Raw genomic sequence first — 24724 nt, 5'->3', positions numbered from 1 at the left:
GTAGTCCTCTGCCCTCTTCCCCTGTATTTCATTTCTGTTCCTTAGAAGCAGTTTTATTTCTTTGGCTGTTTTATTCCTCGTCCCTTTAGAATTTTTTAAAAATTTATTTTACATTTTTAAAATATTTTTTTTTGAGTAGGTAATAATACATTCACATGATTCAAAATTCGAAAAGGACCAAAGGGTATACCGTGAAAAGTCGTCTTCCCACTCCTTTCCTCTGGCTCCCAAGTTCCCTTCCCTGGAAGTGAACGGGATCAATTATTGATGTCCTTCACCTTAACATTTGTCCGTGCTTTAGCTCTTCCCAAACTCTTGACTCTTTCTTGATTGTGTAGTAGTCATTCAGTTGATGTACTTTGCCCTACTGAAGCATTCCCCTATTATTGTTTATTTATTCTGTTTCCATTATTTCCGATTCTTCATTTGTAGTAACTTTGATTATGTCTTCATTTCAAAATTGAGTTATTTGCTACTTAAGAGAACAGGAAAATTTAAGTTGAATTCTTAAAAGAAAAATCCTAACTTTGTCGGATAGTTTTGTTAAAACATATGGCAGATCATAAGAGTAGTAAGACAAATGCTTCAAAATGGTCATTTTAATGCCTCTTGTCTTGGCCCAGCACAAAATAACGTGTGTTGAAGGAATGACTCCTACAATTTATGATAAAGCAGAAAATACAAGTTAAAGAGCACTTAAATGTAAATTATAGATAAGATTTGAAGAAGCCGAGATTCATTCACCAGCCAGTTACTGAATACTGCTAATTGCAGGGCACAATATTAGGAGCTGTGAATATAATTTGTATGAATTTTGTTAGGGAAGGCAGATGCCGTTTTCAGGATAACTTTGTCTAGTGCCAGGAACAGAAATGGAGTGCTAGACTAAGTAGTTCATCTGCCGCAGTTTGCCTGTGCCTGTATTTTAAGGTTTCCTGTATTGTTGACTGTCACTCTCTAAATATCTTGTAAACAAAGTTTTCAATTATTATGTAATTGTTCTTTATCTGCATTTCAGTGCTTAATTTTCTTAGATGATCCCCAGGCCGTGAGTGATATCTTAGAAAAGCTGGTAAAAGAAGACAACCTCCTGATGGCTTATCAGATTTGTTTTGATCTGTATGAAAGTGCTAGCCAGCAGTTTTTGTCATCTGTAATCCAAAATCTTCGAACTGTTGGCACCCCTATTGCTTCTGTGCCTGGATCCACCAATACGGGTACTGTTCCGGGATCAGAGAAAGACAGGTATAAGTATCTTTTTCTGCATCACAACTAATTGGACAATCTTTATTTCATTTTGGGAATAGGTAGAATGTTCATGGTCAACATGTTCTAAGAATAAATTTCAACATTAGCTTTCATAGATTGTAAAGTTTTATTAAGGCTGTTGCTCTGTTTTGCACTGTGCTGGGCACGTTAAAGAAAACCAAAGAAATGGATCCTTCTGGAAAGAAATGGAAGTGATTGTCTGATGGGAAGGGCCTGCCAGACAGCATGTGTGCTAGCTACTTAAGTAAATTAAAAATCTCAGATTGGGTAGGTGGGCTAGATTTTGAAAAGTGAGAAACATTCTCAGCTTTTTTTGCTTTTATTAGAACTAAATATACATGTATCTTAGGCTGATACAGTGTTAGATTTTATTTTCCTATATTTTCTTACACATTTAGGCCACTTTTTAAAAATGTTTAACTTACAGTGTGTCTTTGTTATGCCTGGTTATTTTCTTTTTAAAGTTGTCCACATAGCAGTGAGAGTTATCCTTCTGAAACCTAAATAAGATGGCCAATACCCTCTTAACCTCTAGTACTTTACAGACACATTTCCTGTAAGCTACTGAGTCTTGAAGATGATCTACAAGGCTATGCATGATCCGTCCTCTCCACACCTGCCACCTCGTCTCTTATAAGTTGGATTTTCTTTGTCTGGCTTCTTTTTGTCACTTTCTTTTGAATCCTTTTCCTCTCTTTAATTTTTTTCTTTTAATCGAATAATAATTTAATTACAGTAAAATGCATGTATCTTAGTTATGCAGTTCAGTGAGTTCTGGCAATATAAACAACCATGTAACCATCACCTCTTATCATCCCAGAAACTTATACCCTTCGAGTTCAACCCCCTGCCCCCAAGGGAACCACTGTATTGATTTCTGTCACCCCAGATAAGTTTTGCCAGTTCTTGAACTTCATAAAAAATGGGATCATTTGGCATGTGTTCTTTTGTTTCTGCTTTTTTCACTTAACAGTGTCTGTGATACAGATCTCTGTTTTTGGGGTGAATCAGAAAGTGATTTCTTTTTCTTTTTCGAGGAAGATTAGCCCTGAGCTAACATCTGCTGCTGGTCCTCCTCTTTTTGCTGAGGAAGACTGGCCCTGAGCTAACATCTGTCCCCATCTTCCTTTACTTTATATGTGGGATGCCTACCACAGCATGGCTTGACAAGCGATGCCATGTCCGCACCCGGGATCTGAACCGGCAAACCCCAGGCCGCCGAAGCAGAACGTGCGCACTTAACCGCTGCACCACTGGGCCGGCCCGAGAAAGTGATTTCTGATTATTGCCAAGTAGCCATTTCATTGTATGAATATACCACAGTTTGTTTGTTCATCCTTATACTGACGGACATTTGGGTTATTTCTGATTATCAGCTATTAAGAAGGCTGCTATGAATGTTATTATACAAGTCTTTTTGGGGACAGATGTTTTCATTTCTCTTGGGTAAATACATAGGATTGGAATAACTGGATCACAGAATATATGTTTAACTTGATAAGAACCTGCCAAACTTTTCCAACGTGGTTGCCCATTTTACCCTCCCAACAACAATATATGAGCATTCCACTTGTTCTGTGTGTTTGCCAACATTAGATGTTATCAGTCTTTTTAATATTACTCATTCTAGTGGTATAAAGTGGTGTTTCATTGTGATTTTAATACAAGTCATTTGTCAGATATATTGTTATGGATATTTTCTCCCAGTCTTTGGCTTATCTTTTCATTTTATTAGTGGTATCTTTTGCTAAGCAGAAAGTTTTATTTTTTATAATCCAGTTTTCCATTTTGGGATCTCATCTAAGAAATTCTTTGCCAACCTCATGGTTGCGAAGATCTTCTCCTATGCTTCTTTCTAGAAACTATATAGTTTAAGGTTTTACGTTTAGGTCTATGGTAGATCTCAGCTTAACTCTTTGTATATGGTGTGAGGTAGGAGTAAAGGGTTTGTTTAAATATATGGATGTCTAGTTGTTCCGTCACTGTTTGTTTAAGAGGCTGTACTTTTCCTGTTGAATTGCCTTGGAATCTTTGACAAAAATCATTTTGCTGTAGTATATGTGTAGATAGATTTCTCTGTTCTTTTCCATTGATCTGTTTGCCTTTCCTTATACCAGTACTACAGTATCTTTATTACTAAAGCCTATGGTAAGTCTTGAAATCAGGTAATGGAAGATCTACAATTATGACTCTTTTTCTCTCCCAGGATTGTTTTGGCTATTCTAAGTCTTTTTGCATTTCTGTGAGTCTGGGGATTCTGATTGGGATTGTGTTGAATCTCTTCAATTTGCAGCAGATTGAAACTCTGATGATATTGGGTCCTGTAATACATAAACATGATACTGTTCTTCATTTGTTAGGTTTTCTTTAATTGTTCTCAGCAGTGTTTTGTAGAGTTCAGTGCAGTGATTCTACCCGTCTTTCCTTATGTATTTCTTTTATTTATTTATTTGTTTATTTTTGCTGAGGAAGACTAGCCCTGAGCTAATATCTGTTGCCAATCTTCCTCTTTTTTTGCTTGAGGAAGATCAGCCCCGAGTTAACATCTGTGCCGGTCTTCCTCCACTTTATATGTGGGTCACTGCCACAGCATGGCTAACAAGTCATGGATGTCTGCACCCAGGATCTGAACCTGTGAACCTGGACTGCCAAAGAGGAGCATGCCAAACTTAACCACTATGCCACAGGGCTGGCCCCTCCTAAAATGTATTTCTAAGTATATTATGGTTTTTGATGCTATTGTAGGTGATATGTTTAAATTTCAATTTCCAATTGTTTGTTACTAATGTATAGAAATAGAATTGATTTTCGTATGTTAATGTTGAATTCTACAACCTTACTTAAATCACTTGTTAGGCCTAGTAAATTTTTTTATAGATCGCTCCATGAAATTTTCTACATAGGAGTCAGGTCATCTGTGACTGGAGACAATTCTACTTCTTTCTTTATAACTTTCATACCTTTTCCCCCTTGTTTTCTACATTGGCTAGAATTTTCAGTACCTTATTGGATAGATGTGATGAGAGTGAACATCCTTATTGTGTTCCTGATCTTAGGGGGACAGTGTTTAGTTTATTTCTTTTGGATTTAAAAAATTTTCTTTCTTCTTACCTTCCTTCTCCTTTTCTTGAGTTGTGTTGTGTTTCTTTGCTCTCATGTTCCTTTTGAGTAATCTTCATTTCTGAAATGATTATCTTTCCTCTTTCATTTCTGATTTTTCACTAGTTCTATTATTTCATTTCTGAGTTTTTCTAATTCTGCTATGTAATATTGTATAATTTTCTCAAAGTCTGTTACTTCTTTTGAAATAAAATTTTTTCTTATGCTATTGTATGGGATTTTACTTTGATCCCTTTTCTGTGGTTTATCTTTACTGAAATTAATTTTCCTAAGTTTTTATGAGAGAGGCTTATTTAGGATAGTCTTTCTAATTTCACTGCTCTCTAGAACTTCCTCTTCTGGTGTGTTTGTGGAGTATTAAGCAAAATGGCGTATTATGTTCTGAGATCTCCTGGCCCTGTTTCCTGTCCGACTTTTATTTGGGCCATCTTTTTCCTTTGTTTCTGCCACCTTAGTTTGGATTCTGTGTTCAGCATCTTCTCCTCAGGGTAGTGTTGTAACTAGGAGTGAATGTTGGCTGGTCAGTTTTAAGAGTTGTTGGGGCCCCAGCTGTTTCATTTCAAACTGGTCTGGTCCCTGCTGGTGATGGATCTCCACCTGGCTGTGTTTTGAAGATTTGGGGATACCTTGTCACCTGGTTTTGTTGTGTCTGTTGTCCATGCATTTTGTCAACCTAGTTGGTTGTTTTGTATGTTTTTATGAATTTATTTGGGGGAAATTCAATAACTGGGCTGCCTCCATCTCACTAGAATCTTTCTTGTTTCTTAACAGTAGTGCTTATGAAGTAATGAAACAATTTTTTCCTTGCAAAATATTTAATGTGAACATGGTTATGCTCTGCAGTTTGATAAATCACCCACACAAACTATTCAGAATAGATTTTTCAGATTAATAACTATTGGTTCTCTTCATTATTAGTGACTCCATGGAAACAGAAGAAAAGACAGGTGGTGTAGTCGTAGGAAAGACACCAGAAGTGGTGAGTGTGGTTTTTGGAGTTGAGGTTGCAATTTAACATAAATTCCCATAGTGTATTGTAAATTATTTTAAAGTGTTACCTCCTTTTATGGAGGTTTATTATTAAGTTTGATATCAAAGTCATTTTATAAAAATGGATTTTCTGTAAAAAGTAAAATTTTAAAGACTCATCCCAGAAAGTACTTACCTTAGAACAAATGAAATCTGTAGATCCTTACCAAAGAATGAACTCTGTCCATAATAACTCTGAATTACCTGTCACAGGGTGAGAAAAAAGTATGGCCTCTAACAAATAAATGGCAGCTTATCTTAAAGGGGGGCCAGATTAGTTGTCTTTGCTTTAAATATTCATGGTGTATAGAAGAGTCGGGTAAGTATCAGAGCAGTGGTCTGTTGGATGTAAATATTTCCTCCGTCAGGACTCTTGTTTTCTGATGCTCGGGTATATAAACTCCAACTGTTCTTCACCTGGATGGAAAGTTGTGTTGATGGCTTGGTAGTTCATGAGGTCATGTGTATGTGTTGATTAATGATGCTTTTGATTTTCTCAATTGGATTAGGGAGTTTCTCACCTAAAGTATAATTTGGCTCTCTATAAAATAGTTTGCCTTGCAGATCATCCATAATTAGTTATTCTTTTACAATTTTTTTTAATATTGAAATATTTTACATTGGAAGCTAGTGTGGAATGAAGTTCATTCTTCCATCAAGCTGGTATCATATCTCATTGGCCTCTAATAGAGAAAGAAATAAATTATTCTTTCTCTCAAATAAATGATACATGAGTTTTCTAGATCCTACTATTAAAATACAAGTTTTGTTGTGTATAGTATGGACTATGAATTTCACTGGTTTAGGGCTGTTAAAATTAAGTTGGCTTAGTGGATTTCAGTGATATATGAATTTTCATTCTTGTTTATTTATTTTGGCAGAGTCCAGAGCCCAAGGACCAGACTTTGAAAATGATTAAAATTTTAAGTGGTGAAATGGCTATTGAGTTACATCTACAGTTTTTAATACGAAACAATAACACAGATCTCATGATTCTAAAAAACACAAAGGTAGGAAATTTGTCTGTAATGGAGGCTTTTTTCTTATATTTATTTCTTTGTTGAATGTAAGTACTTATATTTGTTTCTTATTGAATACTTTGTTGCATTTTCTCCTTTATCAAGGAAATGAGTAAGTTTTATAAAAATAACAATGGGAGAAACTCTTCAACTTGCTGAAAAAGAGAATATTGATTGAGCTCCTGTTTTTGTGGTAGTCTCTCATTGGGAAGTTTAGTGGATTTTTTTTTCGTTTTCTTTCGCTGACTTAATGTATACATGTAGCATTTGAACAAATAGCAGTCAGAACACTAATGTAGTTTGTTTATGTGTCTGTTTTTCCCACTAAACTGCAAACTGAGAGCAGAGGTTCTTACCTTATTATTGTAACCTTTGTTGAGATACTGATCCTAACAATTACTAATATTAATTTTAATTTTTGAACACGTATGGTTCAAAAAATGTTTTAATATGAGAAGATATATAGCATGAAAAATTTTTCCTCCCTTCCTGTCTTATTTACCCAGTACCCTTTCCCAAAGTCATTTATTCTTTTTGTATAGCTGTATACTATTCCATTACTAAACAGCTGTTCGATTGAAGCATGTGTAATAATGGTTTTCCAGACTTTTATTTTCTTTATTTTTTTTATTTTTATTGAGTTAATGATAGGATACGATCTTGTGAAATTTCAGTTGTACATTATTGTGTGTCAGTCGTGTTGTAGGTGCACCACTTCACCGTTTGTGCCCACCCCCCACCCCACCTTTCCCCTGGTAGCCACTAATCTGCTCTCTTTGTCTACATTTTAAAATTCCTCATATGAGCGGAGTCATACAGAGATTGTCCTTCTTTATCTGGCTTATTTCACTTAACATAATTCCCTCAAGGTCCATCCATGTTGTTGCAAATGGGACGATTTTGTTCTTTTTTACAGCTGAGTAGTATTCCATTGTATATATATGCCACATCTTCTTTATCCAATCATCTGTTGATGGGCACTTAGGTTACTTCCACGTCTTGGCTATTGTAAATATTGCTGCATTGAACATTGGGGTGCATGGGACTTTTGGAATTGCTGACTTCAAGCTCTTTGGATAGATAACCGGTAGTGGGATAGCTGGGTCATATGGTAGTTCTATTTTTAATTTTTCTTTTAACTTTTTATTAAGATTATGATAGTTTGCAACCTTGTGAAATTTCCGTTGTACATTATTGTTAGTCATGTTGTAGGTGCACCACTTCACCCTTTGTGCCCTCCCCCCAGCCCCCCTTTCCCCTGGTAACCACCAATCAGTTTTCTTTGTCTCTATGTTTAACTTCCACCTGAGTGGAGTTGTACAGAGTTCGTCTTTCTCTATCTGGCTTATTTCACTTAACATAATACCCTCAAGTTCCATCCATGTTGTTGTGAATAGGATGATTTTATCCTTTTTTATGGCTGAGTAGTATTCCATTGTATATATATATATACACCATATCTTCTTTATCCAATCATCAGTTGATGGGCACTTAGGTTTCTTCCACATCTTGGCTGTTGTAAATAATGCTGCAATGAACATAGGGGTGCATGGGACTTTTGGAATTGCTGATTTCAAGCTGTTTGGATAGATACCTAGTAGTGGGATGGCTGGGTCATAAGGTATTTCCATTTTTAATTTTTTGAGAAATCTCCATACTGTTTTCCATAGTGACTGCACTAGTTCGCATTCCCACCAGCAGTGTATGAGGGTTCCTTTTTCTCCACAACCTCTCCAACATTTGTCAGTTTTTGTTTTGGTTATTTTTGCCATTGTAACAGGTGTAAGGTGATACTTAGTGTAGTTTTGATTTGCATTTCCCTGATGATCATCAGTGATGAACATCTTTTCATGTGCCTGTTGGCCATCCGTATATCTTCTTTGGAGAAATGTCTGTTCATGTCTCCTGCCCGTTTTTTGATTGGGTTTGATTTTTTGTTGTCGAGTTGTGTGAGTTCTTCATGTATTATGGATATTAAGCCTTTGTCAGATGTATGACTTGCAAATATTTTTTCCCAGTTAGTGGGTTGGTTTTTTTGTTTCAATACTGTTTTCATTTGCCTTGAAGAAGCTCTTTAGTCTGATGAAGTCCCATTTGTTTATTCTTTCTATTGTTTCCCTTGTCTGGGAAGACGTGGTGTCTGAAAAGATCTTTTTAATACTGATGTCAAAGAGTGTACTGCCGACATTTTCTTCTAGAAGCCTTATGGTTTCAGGTCTCACCTTTAGGTCCTTGATCCATTTTGAGTTTATTTTGGTGAATGGTGAGAAAGAATGGTCAATTTTCATTCTTTTACATGTGGCTTTCCAGTTTTCCCAGCACCATTTGTTGAAAAGACTTTCTTTTCTGCATTGTATGCCCTCAGCTCTTTTGTTGAAGGTTAGCTGTCCATAGATGTGTGGTTTTATTTCTGGGCTTTCAATTCTGTTCCATTGATCTGTGCACCTGTTTTTGTACCAGTACCATGCTGTTTTGATTACTGTAGCTTTGTAGTATGTTTTGAAGTCAGGATTGTGGTACCTCCAGCTTTGTTCTTTTTTCTCAGGATTGCTTTAGCAATTCGGGATCTTTTGTTTCCCCGTATGAATTTTAGGATTCTTTGTTCTAATTCTGTAAAGACTTTCATTGGGATTCTGATTGGGATGGTGTTGAATCTGTAGATTGCTTTAGGTAGAATGGACATTTTAACTATGTTTATTCTTCCAATCCATGTACATGGAATGTCTTTCCATCTCTTTATGTCGTCATCCATTTCTTTCAGAAAAGCCTTGTAATTTTCGTTGTATAGGTCTTTCACTTCCTTAGTTAAATTCACCCTGAGGTATTTTATTCTTTTTGTTGCCATTGTGAATGGTATTGTGTTCTTGAGTTCTTTTTCTGTTAGTTCGTTATTAGAGTATAGAAATGCTACTGATTTGTGTAAATTGATTTTATACCCTGCAACTTTGCTGTAGTTGTTGATTACTTCTAAAAGTTTTTCAGTGGATTCTTTGGGGTTCTCTATATATAAGATCATGCCATCTGCAAACAGCGAGAGTTTCACTTCTTCCCTCCCTGTTGGATTCCTTTTATTCCTTTCTCTTGCCTGATTGCTCTGACCAAAACCTCCGTACTATGTTAAATAAGAGTGGTGATAGAGGGCATCCTTGTCTTGTTCCTGTTTTCAGGGGGATGGTGCTCAGTTTTTGCCCATTGAGTGTGCTGTTGGCTATGGGTTTGTCATATATGCCGTTTATTATGTTGAGGTAGTTCCCTTCTATCCCCATTTTGTTCAGAGTTTTTATCATAAATGGCTGTTGTATCTTGTCAAATGCTTTCTCTGCATCTATTAAGATGATCATGTGTTTTTTATTCCTCAGTTTGTTGATGTGGTGTATCACGTTGATTGATTTGTGGATGTTGAACCATCCCTGTGTCCTTGGTATGAATCCCACTTGATCATGATGTATGATCCTTTTGATGAATTGCTGAATTCAGGTTGCCAAAATTTTGTTGAGAATTTTTGCATCTATGTTCATCAGCGATATTGGCCTGTAGATCTCTTTTTTCGTGGTGTCTTTGTCAGGCTTTGGTATCAGCGTGATGTTGGCCTCATAGAATGTGTTAGGAAGTGTTCCATCCTCCCTAATTTTTTGGAATAGCTTGAAAAGGATAGGTATTAAATCCTCTCTGAAAGTTTGGTAGAATTCCCTAGGAAAGCCATCTGGTCCTGGGGTTTTATTCTTTGGTATGCTTTTGATTGCTGTTTCAATTTCTCTCCTTGTGGTTGGTCTGTTCAAATTGTCTGCTTCTTCTTGACTAAGCTTTGGGAGATTGCAGGAGTCCACGAATTTATCCATTTCCTTTAGGTTATCCATTTTATTGGCATATAGTTTTTTGTAGTATTCTATAATCCATTGTATTTCTACAGAGTCTGTTGTTATTTCTCCTCTTTCATTTCTGATTTTGTTTATTTGAGCTTTCTCCCTTTTTTTCTTTGTAAGTCTGCCTAAGGGTTTGTCAATTTTATTTATCTTCTCAAAGAACCAGCTCTTTGTTTCACTGATCCTTTCTACTGCCTTTTTTGTTTCAATAGCATTTATTTCTGCTCTGATTTTTATTATTTCTCTCCTTCTGCTGACTTTGGGCTTTGTTTGTTCTTCTTTCTCTAATTCAGTTAGGTGTAGTTTAAGATTGCTTATTTGGGATTTTTCTTGTTTGTTAAGATGTGTCTGTATTGCGATGAATTTTCCTCTTAATACAGATTCTGCTGTGTCCCATATGAATTGATATGACATGTTATCCTTTTCATTTGTCTCCAGGTATTTTTTTATTTCTTCTTTAATTTCTTCAATGATCCGTTGCTTGTTCAATAGCATATTGTTTAGTCTCCACATCCTTGTGCCTTTCTCAGCTTTTTTCTTGTAATTAATTTCTAGCTTTATAACATTATGTTTGGAGAAGATGCTTGTTATTATTTCAATTTTTTAAAATTTGTAGAGGCTTGCCTTGTTCCCCAACATATGGTCTATCCTTGAGAATGTTCCTTGCACACTTGAGAAGAATGTGTATTCTGCTGTTTTTGGATAGAGTGTTCTATATATGTCTATTAAGTCTATCAGCTTTTCATTTGGCTACACTGTTTCCTTGTTGATTTCTGTCTGGATGATCTGTCCCTTGATGTGAGTGGGGTGTTGAGGTCCCCTACTATTATTGTGTTATTTTTGATATCTTCTTTTAGGTTTGTTAATAGTTGCTTTATGAACTTTGGTGCTCCTGTGTTGGGTGCATAGATATTTATAAGCGTTATTTCTTCTTGATGAAGTGTCCCTTTGGTCATTATATATTGGCCCTCTATGTCTCTCTTTACCTGCCTTATTTCGAAATCTGTTTTGTCTGATATAAGTATTGTGACACCTGCTTTCTTTTGTTTGCTATTAGCTTGGAGTATTGTCTTCCACCCCTTCACTCTGAGCCTGTGTTTGTCCTTGGGGCTGAGGTGTGTTTCCTGGAGGCAACAAATTGTTGGATCTTGTTCTTTAATCCATTTTGCCACTCTGTCTTTTTATTGGAGAGTCCAGTCCATTTACATTGATGGTGATTATTGATGCATGAGGGCTTAATGCTGCCATTCTGTCACTCATTATCTGGTTTTCCTGCCTTACCTTTGTTTCTTGTCCTGTGTGTTTTAGCCTACCCATTGACTTCTGCAATTTCTTATGCTAGGTTTCTTAGATTTTTCCTTATTTATGTTTTGTGTCTCTGTTCTGTTTTTCAGTTTGGTGGCTGCCCTGAAGTTTATATTCAGAATCTCGTGTATAACATAGTCCATTTTCTGATGATCTCTTACTTCCTTAGCCTAGACTTATTCAGTCCCTTTCCTCTTCCCCTCCTAAACTATTATTTTCATCTCTTATTCCAACTCGTGTTGTGAGTTTGTGGTTAGAGTGATAAGATTGTCTTTGCTTCGGTGATTTCCTTCCCTTTATCCTAGTGCTATAGTTGAGTATTTGCTATCCCATTCTGATTCTATCTGTTTGTCTCCCTTCTCTGTGTTTTGTGACCCCTTTCTCCCCTTTTTTCTTTTTTCAGGTATGAGAGCCTTCTTGAGGATTTCTTGTAGTAGAGGTCTTTTGGCTACAAAGTCCCTTAGCTTTTGTTTGTCTGGAAAAGATTTAATTTCTCCCTCATATCTGAAGGATATTTTTGCTGGATAGAGTATTCTTGGCTGAAGATTTTTATCCTTTAAAGTTTGGAATATGTCATTCCATTCTCTCCTAGTGTGTAAGGTTTCTGTAGAGAAATCCACTGAAAGTCTGTTAGGGGTTCCTTTGTATGTTATTTTCTTCTGCTTTGCTGCCCTGAGTATTCTTTCTTTGTCATTCATTTTTGCCATTTTTACAACTGTATGCCTGGCAGTAGGTCTTTTTACGTTGACAAATCTAGGAGATCTGAAAGCTTCCTCCACACGCATTTCTCCCTCAATCCCTAGATTTGGGAAGTTCTCTTCTGTAATTTCGTTAAGCACACTTTCTGCTCCATTTTCCTTTTCCACGCCCTCGGGGATTCTGATAATTCTTAAATTGGATTTCCTCATTGAATCTGCTATTTCTCTGAGATTTTCTTCATTCTTTTTAATTCTTAGTTCTCTTTCTTCCTCTGTCTGGAGCCATTCAGCCCGTCTATCGTCAGTTATGCTAATTTTCTCCTCTATGGTGTCTACACGTGCATTCAGGGAATCCATATTCTGTTTTATCTGATCCATTATTTTTCATCTCTAGTATTTCTAATTGATTCTTCTTTATAGTTTCAATCTTTTTTGTGAAGTAACTCCAGAACTCGAGTTGTTTCTCTATATTTCCCTTTACCTCATTGAGTTTTTTGATGATAGCTACCCTGAATTCATTGTCACTTAGTTTACCTATTTCCAAGTCCTCAGGACATAATTCTTTGTTTTTATTGTTTTCCTTTTGGTCTGGAGCTTTTATAAATTGCTGGATGGTAGAGGAGTGGTTTTTGCGCATAATGCTATTACTCGGTTGCAGTTACAACCTGTCGCCACTAGATGGGGGTCAAGAGCCATGTGTTCTGAGCCTTCTGCCTTCAGCTGCTATGGCAGCACGCACCGCCGGTTTGGGGGAGGAGGGCCATTTTCTCTCGCGTGCAGACCTGGATTCCAGTCAGCTCTCACTTTCTGGTTTCCCGGGGCCCTGGCTTGATGGGGTTTCCCCCATGTGAAAGTTTTCCCCCTTTAGAGGGTTTCTGCTGCACGGGTGGTGGGAGTCCTGGACCATCCCATGGATGCGCAGCCCCTCCCCTGCTCTTTCCCTCACCTGTGGCAGCAATCCCAGTCTCTAGGGGAGGGAGCAAAGTTCTCTCTTACCCTGTTCCAGCTCCTCCGAGGGTGGCTCCAGCCTCTCTGCCCTTCATTGTTTGGCTGCTGTGGGTCTCTGACGATCTCTGTGTTATTAGGATTTTTTGGTTGGAATTCAGTTGTTCCTATGGTTGTAGTTTGGAGGGGAGAGAGTCCTGCGTGATCTCAGTCCGCCATGTCGCTGACATCACCTTTACCACCTCCAGACTTTTAATACAATTCTTACAAATGGCAAAAAGACACTGAATTATATAATTTGCATTTACAACAATTATTTGAAGCTAATCTTTATAATATGGTCTCATTACAAATAAATTTATTTTGGTGACTGCCAGAGGTGCAGTGCCAGAAGAGGTGCAGCATTGCTCCTCAGGTTACCCCACTGCCTTGGAGACCTTGGGCAAGATGCTGAAGAGAAGTGGCAAGTTAAACTATTCAGAAACCAGAAAGTAGAAAATCTGCTAAAATTAACCTACGTAAAATCTACTACTGACTTCAAGATAAAACCATGAATAAAACTATTTGACTTGCTTGTTTTTATAAACTAGCTATTTGATTTTCATAAAGAAATGTCCAAGATCTGTATTTTTAATATCAGTTCACTTTATTTATGTTTGCACCACAAAATAGGGCCTCTGATTGCATGTTCATGAACAAGCTTATGTATGTATTAATACTTTGCCAGTGATAAAAATCTATTTGTTTTCCTAGGATGCAGTACGGAATTCTGTATGTCATACAGCAACCGTTATAGCAAACTCTTTTATGCACTGTGGGACTACCAGTGACCAGTTTCTTAGGTAAATGTGCTTGGAAGTTTCCACTTTGGTTTAAAATCATCTTTAGCAGAGAGACTGTTGACATTGTTTCACAGATGTGGAGAGCTTCCTCTGCCTGCCACTCTTGAATTTTAAATTCTGTTTTTGCTATTTTGTATATTTTTTATTGCATATGCCAACTTGTTTTAAGGTAAAATTAATTCCCTTTAGTAGTTGGCTTGTATTAGCTGGCTTTTGAATGAAATATATTAAGCTCAGAAATTTAATATAATCTTTCTCTTGTTCACAGTGGAATTACATATCTTGCATTAAAGAAAAAAAGGTTCTCATAGTATTAAGAACAACTTAGGGGGTAAAATAGAAACAGCAGTAGCTTGAGATCCATAAAGTAAAATGATTTGACTTTTGTGTTATAAAAAGCTTTATGAAGTTTGTTTCAATATTATTGCTAAATTTTCTTTTTTTACAGAGATAACTTGGAATGGTTGGCCAGAGCCACTAACTGGGCAAAATTTACAGCTACAGCCAGTTTGGGTGTAATTCATAAGGTAATATACACTGATCACTGTGAACAGGGATCAGAGCAGAAGCGGTTTTCCTGGAGTTAAGAAAAAATAAAAGTTTACTATAATTCACTGACAGGTACCTTTTATTAGATCAAGATCAGTCTTCTACAGGGAAAGATAAAGTAAGATATTAAATACATGTATATGTTTATTTTTAATAAAAGGTGGAAATCCTTTTCCTGTGAAGACTGGCGATTTCTCAAAGGATGAATTGAAATAAGTTATTTGCATAGTCTAAGGTGAATTTGTGGGAATATTATAAAACAAGGGGAAAAATTGAAACATTTGTTTCTGAACAGGATATGACTGAGTCTCTTAAAGGTTCTCCTCTCACTTGAGTGATGAAGTTATATAGGATGGAGCCCCCCTTCCACCTCCTCTTTTAGCAAGTGAACATTCTAGGGAAAAGGCAATAATCATAGGAAATGTTATGTCTTTTTCTTCTTACTGTCTCTTAGTGACACCTTTCTTGTGGCTCGAATTTACAGGGTCATGAAAAGGAAGCATTACAGTTAATGGCAACATATCTTCCTAAGGACACCTCTCCAGGATCAGCCTATCAGGAAGGTGGTGGTCTCTATGCGTTAGGTCTTATTCATGCCAATCATGGTGGTGATATAATTGACTATCTGCTTAACCAGCTTAAGAATGCCAGCAATGATGTAAGTGTTAGACTGAAAAACTAAATTTCCATTACTTAAGAGTCTAGGAAAACATTATGTTTGCCAGATTATTTTAGTGAATAGAAATTTTGTAGGATTTGGGATTTCTCAAAACAGTACTTTTCTCATAGAGATGTTTTTTTTTTAAGATAATTTCCTTTCCTTCTCTATAAGGTAAAATTGTACTTTTCAGTCCTTTAAACCTTGTGTGTGACAAGCAAAATAAAGTACCAGGTATTTGTAAAACATACATTGTATTCCCACAACCTAGAGTCCTGCAAAGTTAATAACTGTAAGTGACCTTTGTGATCATTTGGTCTTATGCTATCTTCAGGGCCCTACTATCAAGATGAAGGAACTTGAAATGTTTTTGGTCCCTGGGTCATTCCACTTAAGAAAGATTAAAATTCCAGAGAAGGACCGTCTGATTGGCCTCTCTTGGGTCATAGGCCTGCAGTTTGGCTAGGGGAAGGTGGGAGCTGCTTAAATGACAGTCTGACCAAGACCCTAACCAGTGGAGGAGGAGTATTCCCCAAGCAAGGTTGGAGTGTTGTCTCAGTAAAAGGATAGTGTGCATTCAAAAATGACAGAGGACCACTAAAGTGTCCCTCTTCAAATAAAGACCAACTTTTGCTTTTGACCCCATTTTCTCCCACTTGATTCACAACCATGTTGCAGTAGATACCTGTTTCTCCCCTTCCCCTCAGCCCATAAGCATATTCAGGTCTCACCTATCCTAAAAAAAACTTGCCTTGACACATCCTTCTGCCTCTTAGTTGTCATCTTTCTCCTCCCCTTCTCATGTAAACTTATTGAAAAAGAGCTGTATTCTTTCTCTCTTTTCTTTTATTCACTTGTCAACTCACTATTATTTTGCATCAGCAAGCACCATTCTTTTGACTGCAATTGCTGAGGTTACCACTGACCTGATTATCAGATTCTTTGGTCATTCTCGCTAGGCCAACCACTCTGCATATTTAATATCAAAGTATATTTTGAAATTAGAATAAAGCTTGGATTTTAAGTACAGTGTACCAGATCAGTGAAGCTCATGCTTTTTCTCTAGATCGTTCGACACGGTGGCAGTCTGGGGCTTGGTTTGGCTGCCATGGGGACGGCACGCCAGGATGTGTATGATTTGCTAAAAACAAACCTTTACCAAGATGATGCTGTGACAGGTAAGTGATTCTAAAGGTAACAAAAAATATTACTGTTACTGTAATATTTGTTTTCTACTTATATTTTATAACCTCTTAAAAATCTGATGGATTTCTTTACTTGAAGAGGGTGTGGAATTTTCCCCTTTTGTCAAACTTATCTTATAAAAATATGTTTTGTGATGTATAGGTTGTTTTAAATGGTACATCTTGTGTGTCTGTATAAGTGACTTTTGCAAATAGAAGTTTATTAGAGTGATCTGCTTGTGTCATGAGGCTGTCTATCCTGCTTGATGGTAATGTAGAAAAAATGTTAATGTCTCCTGTGAAGTCACTCTAGGATTTGACGGTCCATTCTGTTAAGGTTTAAAAGGAAAATAGCTATAAATATAAGGACATACTTCCACATAAAATATCCTCCTTTTTGTCAAATGATTTGAAAAAAGTGCTGTCAGAAGCTAATGGTGGTTTTGATAGTTAATGCTGATAGGTGCCACTTCGAATAGGATATGTTTTATTGACTTTACATACATAACTCTTATGTAATGTTTTACTCACTAGGGGAAGCAGCTGGCCTGGCCCTAGGTTTAGTTATGTTGGGCTCTAAAAATGCCCAGGCTATTGAAGACATGGTTGGCTATGCACAGGAAACTCAACATGAGAAGATTCTGCGTGGCCTTGCAGTTGGCATTGCGTTAGTAATGTACGGGAGGATGGAAGAGGCTGATGCTCTCATTGAATCTCTCTGCCGTGATAAGGTGAGATCACATTGTTTATCCATTTCTCCCCGCTCTCCCTCACCGTCCAGTTATCCCTGGCATTTGCAGAAACACTCGCTTTCACTGGAAAGTATCTCTGTTCTCCTCAGAACACCTGGCTACATTTGTTGATAAAACTTCTTGCAAGACATGTAAAGCCAAATAAAATTTGGGAAAGAAAAATGCTGATTAGAAGAGGTGAACAGGAGTAACTTGAGGATTTTAAATTTAACAAAAGCTTCAGATCAGTGATTTTCAGATAAGCAGATCTGGAAAAGTTCTTTAGATATTTGCAAGTTGATTTCTTTTAGAAATAATGTTTTTGGAATGATTTTATAATCATTTAATAAGATATAAAGTTTATTTCTTTTCTTTTCCCATCAAAAAACAGTGCCAATCTCTGTACTTATTTATTTGGGTGAGGTTTTTTCCCTCAAAACTTTTGTTTTTACAGTGGTATTGCATATGGTGGGTAGTCATTGTAAGTAATACTGTCCTCTGTAGTCTGATTAAAAAAACCACTGCTATAGTTTATTGATAAAACTATTAATTATTTTTCTCAACTGTCAGACTCCATATCTCTTTCACTCTGCACTCAGTGTCCAAGAATTAAATGATAAGGTAAAAGCAAGTTAGAATGTGGAATTAGAAGTGAGCTTCTTTGTTTGCTAAATGGAAGTTGAGTGTCACAGGGCAGTAAATGTTGGTATTGAACTTGAGTTTATATTTCCTAGAAAGTGTGAGGCAGGACAGGCACATTTCACAGAATATTGGGAATTATCAGCAGTTAATTCCTCCTATATTGGAGTCTCTTGTTTCCCTATTCATGTAGAAGACTACCAACCTCAAAAAGAGTTCTTGAGTTCATTGTTTTGTACTTAAAACCAACTCTCCTGGTGAATGCAGCTATGCCTGTTAGACTGTAGAAGTTACTGTTTGAAATGGTGAGTTGTTAATTGACGTTGAAGTATTCTTTCTTAGGACCCAATTCTTCGACGGTCTGGAATGTATACTGTTGCCATGGCTTATTGTGGCTCAGGTAACAACAAAGCTATTCGACGTCTGCTGCATGTTGCTGTAAGTACTCTGACCTTTCTTGGGGATAGGGGTGGAAGGGAAAGTTTGCAGGTGAACGCTAAGTGTCTAGGTGACCGCAGCACCCACACTGCATGGCCACTACCAGTAGTCTCAGGTTCAGATTCTCATTCACTGGACACAATAGCCATACCTAGCACCAGGTTCACTTAGCTTTTCCAAAGGATATAGGACAGGATAAGAGTATATCAGTATGAATGAAAGTCTTTAAAGTCATTCAGGTGCAACTTCTGAAACCCTACTCCAAGGGGCACCCTCATTTGTAAGGAATAAGACCACTTGAAGATAGGGAAATCTAATGAACAATAGGAACGACTTCTTTTTACAGTCTGTGAAGCTAGCTTCCAGGTACCCGTAAGGGACATGCTCTGTTACAAGAGACACTGCACAGGAAAGCCAATGCCCATATTTTCCAAGAGGCTTTTTCCACTCCTAGTCCTCCTAATCCTGATATAGTTTACCAACAATAAGTGTTGCCTGGTAACACAGCACACATTCCACATATATCTTAAGTCAGTAGGTTTCTGCCATCATGGTGCTGGGAAAAGTAAACCAAGGTCTTCTTCCCATGCAGAAAGAGTTTGGAACTATTAACTCATTCTTCCAACAGATATTTACATCCTACAGTGTATAAACACTGTAGTAATTTATCCTTTATCAATGAAGTATGTGGTATATTCTAAATGTTTGTATTTTCCTTGAACTTAGGACATACTTTTTTGAAAATAACATTGAAGGCATCATTAGATTTTCAGTGTAGCCCACAAAAGCTATAATGCAACTGTGAAATTGTCTTTAGAAGTAGCCCCAAATCTTAAACTTCACCAAGCTTTGAAAGCTTTTAAACCCTGAGATGAAGAAATTCTCACACGAGTGTTTCTAAATTGGGGAAAGACACTGTGATAAAGGAATGATGTAGTAATGAGGTCTAATTTGCATTTGAATGATGTGGGCCTCTCGTATCAGTTTACTCCAGTAATAGAATGTAGGTGTAATGTAAGTGTCCTTTTACATTTTTCCTAGGTAAGCGACGTTAATGATGATGTTAGGAGGGCAGCAGTAGAATCACTTGGGTTCATTCTGTTCAGGTAATGATTTCTAACTTCCGATTATTTATTTCCATTTCTTTTTGTAGTCAGTAACTAAACAGAAACTAAAATATATGAGGAATGTATCTAGGGTCAGAGTGAAGACCATTTAACAATAAGATTAGTACTGCTTATGTGAAAACATGTATCTTGGGATTCTGAGAACCAATTTGAGAAGTAATAAAACAACTTTATTCTCTTTTTTTTCATACTATTTCTGCTTATTCACTTTATTTTTTGAATCCAAATAACTACTTCATTACCCCTCTTTCTGTGTATATTGGTAATTCAAATGGGATGCTATTTCTTACACAGGTTGTAGAGTTCTTGAAGCTCTTTAATGAGAGAGTAACAGGTAATAGGCTTTGTTTAAATGCAAAAGGGTGAAAAATTTGCAGATTTAAAAGAATTATTTTGGACTTACAGATTTGGAGATGCTTTTAGTTGTGATTAAGAGAACACACTCTGAAACCAGTCTGCCTGGCTTGAGTGCTGGCTCTGCCACTTACTGGCTGAGTGACTGGGCTTGTTATCTAGCCTCCTTGAGCCTCAGACTCCTCATCTGTAAAATGGGTACAATAATAGTACTTATTTGAAAAGAGTGTTTTTTGACAATTAAGCGAATTAATATATCTAAAGCCCTTAGAACAGTGTCTGCCTCTAGTAAGTGCTGTTTGTGTGTGTGTTAGTAGTGGTAATTGTAATAATTGGTGGTAGTAATGCAATAGTACTTCTTCTGGTAGTTCTTCTTACTGTCTGCTTGGCTCCAATCTCAAATACCACTGTTTCTTTTAGCTAAGATTATTTATCTTAAAATACAACAAAGAAAAATTAAAAGTACTTCTTTTAGCTCTCTTTGGACACTGCTTGTTGTAGCATATTTATGATGAAATTACACAATAAAATAAGTTCCCAAGGTACATCTTAGATGAGTCAGATGTCTCATGTCCTTTTGATCTCTGTAGATTTTTCTACCCCAAGTTCCTGGGAGTGAACCTTTGCTGTCAAGACTATAATTCAACAAATTTTTTTTGAACATCCACTGTGAACTGGTTACAGGAGCTTCTCCATAACATCCCAGATAGGAAGTTATCCATTTATTGCAGGCTGTAAAATATTTTCTTCCTATTGTGGATTAAAATGTTGAATAAAACAGAGCAAAGGGGCCAGCCCCATGGCTGATTGGTTTAAGTCCGTGTGCTCCGCTTCGGCAGCCCATGGTTTTGCCGATTTGGATCATGGGCACTGACATGGCACCACTCATCAAACTATGCCTAGACAGTGTCCCACATGGCACAGGCAGAAGGACCTACAACGAGAATATACAACTGTGTACGGGGGGGCTTTGGGGAGAAGGAGAAGAGGAAAAAAAAAGATTGGCAACAGATGTTAGCTCAGGTGCCAATCTTAAAAAAAAAAAAACAGCAAAGCACAGACCCATATAGCATGCTAAATGGTTTCTCCTTAGAATGAGGTTTTTCAAACAAATACTAATCTGCACTATATTATCCTGTAACCCTCATTTATCCAACTTGTTCATAAAGACACTAGAGATTCTTCACTAAATCCTAAAGACATAGTATTTACACATATCTACTAGTATGGTACCTTCAAAACAGGATATGTGATTAATTGGTTATTATTGTTTCTTAGTGAATCCATAGAAGTGTCATGTTCATTGATTCCTTTTCTAAGATCTGACAAAAGCTGTATTAAGCTCTTTTACATTTTTCAAAAGATCTTCAATAGGTGCCTCACTTTTAATTTCTTGAATCCTATCGCTCTTTTCTCTTTTTGAAATCAGAATATTTACCGCCTAGTCTTTTTGTACCTTTGCCATTTTCTGTTTTTCCTCAAATTTGTCAGCAGTGGTTTCATAATTACATCCACAAGTTCTGTTTCAGGAAGGTGATTCATTTAGCTTAAAGACTTTAACTCATTTAAGGCAGCCAGTCTGTTCACCTATTTTGCATTTTGATCAGTCTTTACAGCATTGCTTTTTATCTTTCTGGTCTAAAAATCATTCTCCTGAGAGAAAAGATGGAAGCAAAATAGAAATTGAATAGTTCTATTTTCTTACTGTCGTCTTTGACATATTCTAGCCAAGCTGTGACCGTAAACTTTCCCTTTTTTGCTCTAGAGTTTAGACACGATTGAAAACGAAAAAATGGTTTTATTATTGCCATCCAGAGAAGTTTTTGGTTTGTTTTTTTTTTTAATCCTTATCAGGAAACTAGATAATTTTAGTATGGGAATTGTATCCTTCTAGGCGTACCCTTAGTAACTATTGGCTTGTGTAAAGAATCCTACTCATGATGGTCTCTTCCTTTGTTTTGTTTCTTCATTGTCACCTGTTAATTCTTCCTGTTAGTGACTTTATATTTCATATATAAATCAGTGGCCTAGTGTGTATATTCTGCCATGCAGGAAGTTGACAGGTTTCATGAAAACTGCTTTTCTTTCCTTTTCAACCCGTCAGTGCTTTGCTCTCTAACAAAATTCCTTTCTGCCTTTGTGTTTCCCGTAGCTCACACATGTGCTAAATTCCCAGTTTCAGCAGCAGATGTCTCCCATGAGCTGCCTTTAGGCTTTGCTAAATAGTCAGAGCCAGCTAATGAGTTGTTTACTGCTCGTTATTTCTGAGGGATCATTCTGAGTTTTCTCCTCATAATATGATTCGTATAAGAAGTAGAAATTGGAAAAGACTTTAGAGATGATTTTGTCTAAAACTAGATGAAGAAAATTAAATGTAATCAACTTGTCTAGGGAACTGCAGTTAAAACCAAGTTCTCTAAGTTTTAGATTAGTGCCGTTTCCCTCGTGTGAGCATTTTTAAAGGTGAAAGAAACTTAGAAATCAACCAATATTCTCATTTTTTTAAAGAGAACGAAATTAAATTCTGAAATAGGTAATAAAATTTCCCATTGTCATAAAGCTAAATGCTAGAACTGAAATTTGAAACAGGTCTCGTGATAGACTGGTGCTTTCTCTGCCATGTTTTTCTGTTAGAGCGCTGTCTTCCTGATGGGCTCTAAAGAACATTTTCTTAAATTTCCTCATTAGCTCTAACATTTGGAAAGTTTCTGTCCTGTCTCCTAAGAATAGTAAATGTTTTCTGATGTGTCATCATTTACTTTCTTAGTGTGTGCTTCATTTTATCATTTCTTCCTTTTCAGATGTCACTTTTAAAATAACTATAGATATTTGGCCTTCTTGAATGGTTTTTAAGGATTTGTTTCTTCTTAATTTTTTTTCCTTAATTTTTTTCAACTTTCTTTTAAGTGTACTTATTGGACGTGAATACTGAAAACATGTCAGTAAACACATATTTGTACTTCAGCACCTGAGAAGTTGAACAGATGAACTTGTCTTTGTGGGAAACTAAAAATTCTTGTATGTATTATCTCCTTTATTCTAAGGATAGTCCAGGGAGTTGTATTTTTACTGTTTCTTTCAACTGATATTTGTGGGTTATTTGTTCAAATGTGTATGATAAAAATAGAAAATTAAGTTGAAAAACATTCTTGCCAAGTTGAAATGAACCTAGTACATATTAGATCTAATAAATAGATGATTATCAGGCCCATTGTTATCAGTCTACTCAGCAGATTTTATTACTGTAACAATTCTTTGTACAGCACTGTGCTTGGCATTGACTGAAGCTCAATTGGAGTTAAACAGAATCTGAATTATTTTAACTTGACTTTGGAAAGGAAAATGAAGAAAGAAGTTAAAAGAAGTAGTGGTCTTTACATACTTGTTGAAATTAAGTTGCTGTAATAGCGAAGAAGTTGATGATCTGATAGCCATCTTTCTTTTTTCTTTTTCTTTTTTTTTTTTGAGGATGGTTAGCCCTGAGCTAACTACTGCCAATCCTCCTCTTTTTGCTGAGGAAGACTGGCCCTGAGCTAACATCCATGCCCATCTTCTTCTACTTTATATGTGGGATGCCTACCACAGCAGGGCTTTTGCCAAGCGGTGCCATGTCCGCACCCGGGATCCGAACCAGCAAACCCTGGGCTGCCAAGAAGTGGGACATGAGCACTTAATCACTGCACCACTGGGCCGGCCCTGACATCTTTCTTAAAATTAGACAATCTTGGAGGTCCCTGGCCATCTTTGCTATGACTTAAGCTGTTACAATATGAAATTAAATATTTCTCAATGTATATATTAATATGCTTTCACATATGGATGGATCTTGCAAGAAGAGAGGAAGATGCTTGGTGCAGATGTTTTTTAGACCACAAAAAACAGTTCCTTGAATATGAAAAGACTGCATCATCATAGAGCCTTAGAATTTAAAAGAACCCTAGCAATCAACTGGTTACTACCAAATGCATGAATCACCTTTACAATATCTCCTGTCACAATTTTATATCTGTTTGATATTCTCTGTACGCTGTTCTCTGTTTCTGCTTTGGTATTTTTGTGCTTATGTTCTAGGTGCTGTAAATTCCTTACTTTATTTTTGTCTGTTTCATTCTTTTTCCACACTTTTGTTTTCCCCTCTCTGTTAATTAAAAATAAATATGGAATCAAATGAAAGTTTTTTTTTCAAAATTATTCTTTTAAGGTAAGACTATTTAATAGAGTACCTTTGTTGCCATAGGAGTGGTTAACTTCTTAGATTTGCTTTAAAATTGTAGATTTATTTAAAATATTCTGAAATAGAAATACCAGTTGTGGATCAAAGTGGAAAAAATTTTGTGCTCTGTTCTACTTTTTCAGAAGTAGTTTATATTGGAGTTGTATTTCATTTTCTAGAATCTTCTGGAAGTACTAGAATTATCTCATTAACTCTCAGCTAACTAAGCAAGGAATTTTTTTTCAGGAGTTGAAGCTAAATAATTTAAAGGTCTTATAGTAAATTTTGTGGGTGTGCATGTGTTAAGCACATGTACCAATTTGGAGGCCATATAGAGCATGTGGCAAGATAGTCCTAATCTAGATTGTCTAGGGGTAGAGCTTCAGCAGTGTCATTGCCATCTTTAGACTTCCTGAAACAATTATATATGCCTTTAGATACATAAGATGCAGTTTGGAATACTGTTGGGTGATGTATGAAAAAACCTCACGTGACTTGGCAAGAATGTAAATCTTAGCATATGCCAAACTCATCATATTAGAGACTGGAACCAGAAGAGAAAATCGTTTTCTTTTCTTAGGACTATAAAGTATTTTGCCCCTTGTCTGAGGTAGCCCACCCTTAATGATGCTGAAAAATTTTAGACTAGTGGAGAAAAGTACTCAAAGCTTTGATGATTTAGGAATTAAATGTGTAAGACTCTCTTTTTCTGGTAGATAACACAGAGCCTGTAAGATTTAT

General features: G+C 36.5%; 1 protein-coding gene across 2 annotated transcripts in view; it reads left to right on the top strand.

Annotated features, from left to right (window-relative positions):
• PSMD1 (proteasome 26S subunit, non-ATPase 1) overlaps positions 1-24724 on the top strand; it is a 97343-nt gene that overhangs the window by 13423 nt on the left and 59196 nt on the right. For both annotated transcript variants that reach the window (XM_014836052.3, XM_014836054.3), the window contains exons 7-16: positions 1019-1245; positions 5308-5368; positions 6300-6428; positions 14002-14090; positions 14539-14617; positions 15124-15297; positions 16364-16475; positions 17016-17212; positions 18194-18289; positions 19331-19395. In XM_014836052.3, coding sequence (XP_014691538.1) covers positions 1019-1245; positions 5308-5368; positions 6300-6428; positions 14002-14090; positions 14539-14617; positions 15124-15297; positions 16364-16475; positions 17016-17212; positions 18194-18289; positions 19331-19395 — 1229 coding nt within the window. The remainder of the gene's footprint in view (positions 1-1018; positions 1246-5307; positions 5369-6299; positions 6429-14001; positions 14091-14538; positions 14618-15123; positions 15298-16363; positions 16476-17015; positions 17213-18193; positions 18290-19330; positions 19396-24724) is intronic.

This window comes from Equus asinus, chromosome 19 (genome assembly GCF_041296235.1).
Source record: "Equus asinus isolate D_3611 breed Donkey chromosome 19, EquAss-T2T_v2, whole genome shotgun sequence".
Classification (NCBI taxonomy): Eukaryota; Metazoa; Chordata; class Mammalia; order Perissodactyla; family Equidae; genus Equus; species Equus asinus.
Note: the sequence above shows the minus strand (reverse complement) of the source record. Positions and strands in the feature narration are given on the sequence as shown.